Here is a 9430-nt window from a genome sequence, read left to right on the forward strand (position 1 = left end):
ATCACTAGTGTAAAACCATTCAAACGGGAAAACAAACGTTTTAATCTATATAAAAAAACGAGAAACGAGAAACACGTATAAATTACACAAACAAAGGACAACTACTGTACATCAGATTCCTACACAATCAAGAATTAGGAATTACTTTAAGTCCGTCTTGGACTTGATATTTAAAAGTGATTTAAAAGTATTGACACTGAACAAATGTTTGGATATTCAAAAACATATAGTAGTAATATCTACTTGTATTGATGTAAACTGTGTCTGAAAATTCCAGTTTCGATCATTCAACAACATGCAGTCGACGACAAATAAAAAAAAAAAAACTTTATTAAAAAAAATCCGAAGTCATATATAATTCAATTTAATCAAATATCAATCATCCTTTTCGATAATTATACATGTATCAATGGCATTTGAATATCTGTCTATTGGTGCGATGATTATGGTCATGTCTCGTTCATCAATTGAAAAACATTATATCAATATTTCAATTTTAAAGACGATCTTATTATAATAACATAACAATGGCCATTTTCCTGACTTGATACAGGACATTTTAATATAATTTTTTTTTAACAAAATGGTGGGTTGAACTTGGTTTTGTGGCATGCCAAACCTCCCGCTTTCATGGCAATGTTAACTATAACATTTAAATGACAACATTACATGCTAGGACTACAATACAAATAAATGGGAGAACATATAGAACAGAGAAACACATGAACAATAGTTAACAAAAGGTGACAGGTTTAAAATTTAAAATGTAATACGCCAGACGCGCGTTTCGTTCACACAACAGTTATCCAATGACGCTCTGATGACAAAAGTTCTTAAAAAGAAACGTTTTAATTATTTTTCGAAGATAACGGTATTTAAAGGGTTGTTGAATTTATCAGTTACATACTGTCCTTCAAATATTTGGATTTTAATTGTGATGCCCGTTGCTTTTACTTTAGAAACACATTAAAGACTCATAGATAGCGTTATAGATTTTGACAGTGTTGGATAAACTTTTCAATCATACTTGTTATAAATAACATTAGATAGTGTTATAGATTTTGACAGTGTTGGATAAACTTTTCAATCATACTTGTTATAAATAACATTAGATAGTGTTATAGATTTTGATAGTGTTGGATAAACTTTTCAATCATACTTGTTATAAATAACATTAGATAGTGTTATAGATTTTGATAGTGTTGGATAAACTTTTCAATCATACTTGTTATAAATAACATATACAAAATACATGAAGACAGGTAGCATGTCATTAAATGTATCGTGTTGGTCCCTCTCTTAGTCAACTAGTTTGTATTTATTCATTTATTTGATTTAGTCGAGAAAGACAGGCACATCGTTCAATAAAATTAACGGTACCAATTTTCTTGCACCAGATGCGCATTTCGACAATACATGTCTCTTCAGTGATGCTCGTGGCCAAAATATTTGAAATCCAAAGCTTATATAAAAGATGAAGAGCTATAATCCAAAAGGTCCAAAAAGTATAGCCAAATCCGTGAAAGGAATCAGAGCTTTGCATGAGAGAGATACATTCCTTAATTTAAAATAATTTCTAATATTTTGTAACAGCAAATTTTAATAACACAAAAAATCCGTATTTTCATGCCAGAACCGAAGTACTGGCTACTGGGCTGGTGATACCCTCGGGGACTAATAGTCCACCAGCAGAGGCATCGACCCAGTGGTAGTAATAAAATTAACGGTACCAATTTTCTTGCACCAGATGCGCATTTCGACAATACATGTCTCTTCAGTGATGCTCGTGGCCGAAATATTTGAAATCCAAAGCTTATATAAAAGATGAAGAGCTATAATCCAAAAGGTTCAAAAAGTATAGCCAAATCCGTGAAAGGAATCAGAGCTTTGCATGAGGGAGATACATTCCTTAATTTAAAATAATTTCATTGTAAAATTACAGCAAATTTTGATAACACAAAACGTATTCTGCTTATTCAAGTTAATGTTATTATCAGTCTTAATTTTTCGTATGCAGTGGAATTTTTAGAGTAAAATTCGCAGACTGCTAGATCATTTTTGTTTAGATGTTTGATAAGATTGGGTCATTTAACGTTGCTATTATCGGTTTTAGATATTAAAAATATATATGATTATTCTTTATCATGTTTATGTTGCTTGTTATCGTGAAAATGTACCTCTAATGAAACATATTAAAATTTTCATTGTCTCTGTAAAACGTATTTCTAAAATTAATAGAATTGGTATAACTTAGGACCTGACGCATTTTAAATATGTCTACTGTGGAATTTATAGAAATAAGAAGATGTGGTATAACTCACATCGAACAACAAGCTATAAAAGGCCATAAAATGACTATTGTAATTAATCAAAAAGAAAAAGACAACAATTACATCTTTTATCACTAAAAAAAAACGAGAAACGAGAGTCAGTTATTAACCACTTCAAAAAACGACATTCACTGACCAGGCTCCTGACTCAGGAGAGGTGTAAACAAATGCAGATAGTTCAAAGGTTTTAGCAGACGCTAAAAGAGGGGCGAAAGATACCAGAGGAACAATCAAACTCATAAATCGAAAATAAAAGCATGGCTCAATAATAAAATGACAAACAGACAAATGATAGTACATAAGACACAACATACAAAATTAAAGACTAAGCAACACAAATTCCACCAAAAACTGGCGGTGATCTCGTTAACCTTCACTCTAACTTGAAACAGCAGTCTATCATGACACCTAAAAAGACCGTCCTAGAAAGACACAATATAAAATATCAATTGATTCACTTTATTTTGGGTCCTTTATTTGTGATTTGTTTTGTCTCATTGACGCTTACATACCTCGATGCATTCATATTACAGTCAAGATGATATAATATGTTCCATCTATAATAAAATCAGTCATAAATGACGGAAATTGCTAAAGAATGAAATTTACAATAGCACATTTGTATTCATCCATTGTGTACACAAGTGAAAATAATTTTTTCGCGCTTTGCCAAACAAAATGAATAAACCGGTCTATCCACAGCTGAATATAACCTATATCAGGATCTGTTTACTTTTCAAATGCCCATGAAATCTCACAGTTTCGTTTTTATTTTTGGCGTATCGGGTTGTTCAGTCTTTGGTTATGCTATGTTGTGTTGTGTTTTGTATATACTAGTGTTGTTAGTCTTTACTTCGTTTTTCACTTTTGAGTTTATTTTGGAGTTTGAATGTACCCCTGGTATCTTCCGCCTTACCCTCTAAAAGAAATGTTTTAATCCTATAATAACCTGTCAGTCGAAAGTCGGCCAGGCAATGTCAGAACGTATCACAAAGACGTTATTGTACATAAATATTGGAAGTTAATATACAAAAAACTGATAAAGAAATAAAATGTATTTAATTACTAACATTTTTATGATTTATCTGTGTAAAGAAGGATAGATTATTCATGTCTGATATTTATCACCAACGTGTACTTTTGGTTAAAAGAAATCGGTCTATTATCATGTCTGCTACTGCTAAATTGAATAGATTGGAATCCACTTACTTGATATAAACAATGATTCATTGATTAAAATATTTGGATTTCGTTTATATAAAAAAACAGAGGAATATTCTAAGTGCAAAACATGAAGTTGAAATATAATTCCCAAAGCATTCATTGAAGTCTGATGTGCAATGTCTTAAGCTTGGTAATTTTACTGAATTTTGGTGTTCTATAAATTTTTGAAAACGAGAGGACTAGAATTGTACTTCGGCTTTCCAAAATGTCAGATTCCAAGGCATTTTCAAAGCCGAATTTTTTAATTGTTCTTTTCGTTCAACTTAATTAATGTCCTATATATTACAATGGTTTCACTACTAATTAAAAACATGCATTAGAGACGAAAGCTAACGGTAGAGAACGATAATCAAATAGTATTTCGACAATAACGTAATATTTTAAGAATTATTATCATAGATGTATGCTTGTTACAAGCGGGAAATAACAGAGATTTTGATTAGTTGTTCATTGCAGTATATTGTAAGTATCAAAACGACTAAAAAAATCATCACACCAAAAACAAAAGATAATTGTCACACAATAAATGAACAGCCATGTATATGTTCCAAAGAAAATTGTCACACCAATATGAACAGTAATATGTTCGAAAGAAAATTATCACACCAAAAATGAAAAGCAAAACGTTCAAAAGAAAGATGTCAAACAAAAAATTAACAGCAAAATGTTCAATAGAAAATGTCACACCACATAAATGAACAGCTAAATGTCCAAAAGAAACTTGTCACACCAAAAATAAACAGCAAAAGTTCAAAAGAAAAAATGTCGCGTCAAAAATGAACAGCAAAATGTTCAAAATAAAAATGTCACATCAAAAATGAACAGCAAAATGTTCAAAAGAAAAAAATGTGGCGTCAAAAATGAACAGCAAAATGTTCAAAATAAAAATGCCACATCAAAAATGATAGCGCAATGTGATTACTATAAGAATGAATGAATCATTTTACTTCAGCAGATTTTGCTCCGCTTGATTTATATATCGTGTTGCTCATGTCAGTACAAACCCGGGAAGCAAAGACGGGATTGTAGTTGCGACATTTGGAACATCTGCATTCATCTATGAAACGAATATCCCATAACGGTTTACCAACTCCTGATGGCGTCATTAAAATCTACGGAGAAATGATTGTTTCAATTTAGAACCCTTAGTTTAAAAGCTTCAATGGGAGCAGCAACCCTCTATCAAGAAAATCATGATAGGGAATACAAGCCCTGAAATATCGACTGGGAGAATAACTAATAAATAAAAAAATAGCTGAGAGGGTGATAGGACAGATTATTACCCTCAAAAACTATCAACCGAGTTGAAGGACTACATGTGTATTTAATTCATGTGTATCCTTCAGTCTATTATCACATATATCCACAGCAGTAAATTCAGTTTAGTTCAGAAAAGTTGAGAACTGTCTATATATTGCAGTAGCTGCGATTTACCGGTAGACATCAACATCAAACTGATTTTGTAAAAAAAAATACCTGATTAATTTCGGGCTAATTAAACTTGACTGAACGTCTTTATTGTAAGATTTTAAGTTAATATTCTGAATAATTTTTTTTTTATTAGCTACTAATTTTTTCGAAGATAAACATAGATTGACTTGTATCTAAATCCATTTTCTGTTCACGTGTTTCGGTAGATGTACGATCATGCCCCCTTCCCTCTGGTCCCAAGAGTCATTGTTTATCAATGATTTGTATAGTAATATATACATCACTATACAAAGCCCTGTGTCAGCCTAATTGTATCTCAAGATGTGTATATTTTTTGTAAAGGAAAAGTTTGAAATAAAAAGTACAATCAATATTAATATAAAAAAAGAAGATGTGGTATGATTGCAGACGTGACGACCCTCCACAAGAGACCTGAATGACACAAACATTACCAATTATAGGTCACCGTACGGCCTTCAACAATGAAAAAAGCTCATACTGCATAGTCAGCTATAAAAGGCTCCGAAATAACAATGTAAAACAATTCAAACGAGAAGACTAACGGGCTTATTTAGGTAAAAACTTTATCAGTGACAATACATTTGTAATGAGACACTCATGTTGGTACACACAATCGTATCAACATAAAAATGATAAACACGAATGCGATTTAAATTTTAGCGCCGATTCAGTTAAATCACCGTTAGCACATTTAAGTTGTTTCCCTTTAATCAAATGCAAATTCCCCCTGAAAACGAAAGTAATTTTACAGTGCTGATAAAAAACAAAACACACAGTTTTGATTTAAAAGACACTGGATAGGTAAGTTAAATCAAACAATTACATAAAAAATAGAAAAGTCAAACTTCAAAGATAAAGATGAACATACAAATTGTTTATAAATATTTACGTTGGTAGCCAAGATAATAAAAAAAATGTATGTTATTATTAAAAATCCTACTTACAAAGGCGTATTGTGGTATATTTATATTTAATTGAGATACATGTACATGTAGCATACGGACTTTAATAAACCTTATTCATTGCATCATTATAAAGAAAAGAAATGAAAAAAAAATAATAAACACGGTAACACTAAAGCTGTGCTCATATAGTAATGTCCCCTTTTTATTTGCTTAGTTACCTTACTTGAAAAGCGAAAGTGTCAATCTCTGAACAATACAAATCGATGTTTTCAATAATAATCTTGATATTTCTCTTAAACAAAGGCGTGTGGTGAATGGACCCCCTCCCCTTTTTAATTCTTATTTTTGTTGATAAATTGTACTATTCTATGTTTTCTCACGATATAAGAATGACAGTAGTTTGCATATTTCTATATCATTCTCATTAAAATTTTCCAAAAGTTTTAAATAAACTCTAACTCTTCTTTTATTCCGACTGTCATATATGATGTTTTATTCCCCCTCCTCAAGATGTATTTTTCTGTATATTTTTTTTATTTGTTTATTTACCTTGTGAAATAAATTAGTATTGTAACAAACTACTATTCGTCTTAAGTAATTGATAAGATTTTTGGTACTCTCTAACTGTTTTCCATTTAATTTCGACATGGTCATCAATGCATTTTGTTTTCTTGAAGACAAAACATTTAGATTACACATTTTTTTCTGCATCTTTTCGGTCATTATAGGAGTTTAGTTACTTCAGGCTGAACACTCACATATCAAAAGAAAAAAAATGTTTTGATATAATTCCCTTGGAAAAATCCCATAAGATGTACTACTGTCCATGTCTACATTTAACCAGAAATCTTTATCGATCATTTGAGGTAAAAAAAAAAAGGCCGCCTCAATTTTCATACTTTAGTGAGTATCTTAAGTACAGACGCTATATTTTTCTATTCTTACAGAATGGCGGACAGTAAATTCTGTGCTGGTTGTAAGCGCAGTGATGAAGACATTACAGCTGTATCTTGGTGCAGTGATTGCAGTGAACTTGTATGTAAGGCGTGTTCCAGAGTTCACGAAAAGATGTCCCCACCTCACAAGGTAGTACCAATGAAAGAAATACAACAACAAAGTTCTTCACTTCTCAAATTGTCCAAGAACTGCAAGAATCATCCAGATCAAAAGATAATACTGTACTGCTGTCAACATGACAAAGTAATCTGCTATTCATGTGTTCCGATATCACATCAACATTGCAAGTCTATCATTTCAATTGAAAAAGCTGCTAGAGGCGTGAAACATGGCACTGTTATTTCTGATCTAGAGAGAAGGCTTTCCAACCTATGCCAAGTTACAGAGAACATACTGAGTCAAAATGAGACAACACTTGTTGATTTAGAAAAAAATCAAAACAAAATAAAAAAAAAAGGGTGTCGGAACTCAAGCAGAACATTATTGCTCATTTAGATAAGATAGAAACAAAGATACATAAAGACATTGACTACAATTATAAAAATTGTACCGAGAGTGTGTCCCGGAGCAAAGAATACATCCAATCCAGCTCTGACTTGCTGGCTACATGGAAAAGTGATTTAAAATCACTAAAGCAACACACATCAGAAATCCATTTATTCCAGGTGGTAAAATGTCTTGATGCAAAAACTTACCAGAAAGAATTAGAAATCAGAGAAATCCAAACAGCTACTGTTCCGATACTTAAATATAATCCGTCAGAATCTGAATCGAACATTAGTAAACTAGTCCCAGACTTGGGTTCAATAACGATAGAAAATGTCCAAGTCCAAATGCCTTTACTAGATATTGATCAACAAGGTCAATTTCTCGTTAGGGACGAAAGAAAGTTATCACTGAAACATTCATTCCCGGTCAGGCAATTAGGAAATGTAGTAACTATCAACAGAGGATGCGTTATTCCTGATGATAGGTTACTACTCTGTCAATTAAAGGACAAACAACTTATTGTTAGTAAACCTGATGGATCGAACCCAAGCGTGATTAATTTGGATTCTAAACCATTCAATATATGCTTATATAACAAAAACCATGCTTTAGTAGCTGCTAGTAACGCAGGTATCCAGATAATCGACCTGACATCATTGAAGCCTGGTAGGAGAATTGAAGTTCAGGGAAACTGTACAGGAATCACCAGTGTCAAGGATAAGATCTGGGTAAAAAATCAACCTTACTCTCTAACAATAGTGGATATCAATGGTAAAGTTCTTAAAGTTATAGAAACAACATTTGATCCAAGGGAAATCTGTGCCAATCAAGATGGTGATGTATATTGTACTGACAACAAAAGTGATAAAGTATACGTCGTTACATCGGATGGAAAAGAACGTGAGATATACAACAGTCCTGACCTGCAAAATGCTGATGGTGTAGCTGTAGATGAACGTGGGAATGTGTATGTAGCAGGATGGTTCACACACAACATACATAAAATATTTAATGATGGACAGAAAAGTGACATTGTTTTGTCACCAGACGATGGTATCAATGAACCGACGTGTTTGTCTTACAACAATGAAACAAATGAATTGTTAGTCCTACACGACGATGGTAGATCTATCCATATCTATAAAGCACAATAAGCACAGGCTAATTAACACTTCACGGACTGTAGTTATTGGTGATTAGTCTAAAAATAAAACAATAAATTTGTATATACACTGCATGAAATGATGCATATATGAGAAACTTAAATCTATATAAAAGCTAATATATATTTTAGATTTTAAAAATCTTTGATATATTCCGTTTGTAAATATCTAATTTATACCGTATTTACTTTATGTTTAATATAACCATTAAACTTTTAAGAATAAACCCAATTAATATATACTTTTAAAGTTGTATAAATCTAGAGTTTATTTCTTTTAAATAACAATAAACCTATTTAAATGATAAATTTAGATATACGGAACCTTTAAGATTTTAAAGCATAACAAATTGGATGAAATAAGAGATTTAAATATTTAAATCATAACAAATGTCTATGTTTTTTTTTCTGTTTGAAACCATTAACTGTGAATTAAATTTAAAGTTTACAAATGCAACAATTGAAACAAACTTTTTATATACTAAATTATATTTGTATATTTTAAAATTATTCATATTATGTAAATTGCCTTTAAATTTAATATTTATATCAATTTATAACCCTCAATAAACTGTTCAAAATGTTCTAATTAACTTTTTTCTTCCTTTTATTTGTTCGTTTGAAGGTTTTGTGTGTGTTTTTTTTAAATTTCTATAAAAGAGGGACGAAAGATACCAAAGGGACAGTCAAACTCATAAATCTAAAACAAACTGACAACGCCATGGCTAAAAATGAAAAAGACAAACAGAAAAACAATAGAACACATGCCACAACATAGAAAACTAAAGAATAAACAACACGAACCCCACCATAAACTAGGGGTGATCTCAGGTGCTCCGGAAGGGTAAGCAGATCCTGTTCCACATGTGGCACCCGTCGTGTTGCTTATCTGATTACAAATCCGGTAAATA

The 9430-nt window shown here is 31.5% G+C and overlaps 1 protein-coding gene across 1 annotated transcript; it reads left to right on the forward strand.

Moving 5' to 3' along the window:
• Window positions 1–5708: 5708 nt before the first annotated feature.
• LOC139503480 (uncharacterized) lies at window positions 5709–9108 on the forward strand. The gene is made up of 2 exons (XM_071293272.1): window positions 5709–5807; window positions 6859–9108. Exon 2 carries the CDS (start codon window positions 7702–7704, stop codon window positions 8509–8511), a length of 810 nt encoding a protein of 269 aa, XP_071149373.1. The 5' UTR covers window positions 5709–5807; window positions 6859–7701; the 3' UTR covers window positions 8512–9108.
• The last annotated feature ends 322 nt before the right edge of the window (window positions 9109–9430 follow it).

This window comes from Mytilus edulis, chromosome 14 (genome assembly GCF_963676685.1).
Source record: "Mytilus edulis chromosome 14, xbMytEdul2.2, whole genome shotgun sequence".
In the NCBI taxonomy this organism is placed as follows: Eukaryota; Metazoa; Mollusca; class Bivalvia; order Mytilida; family Mytilidae; genus Mytilus; species Mytilus edulis.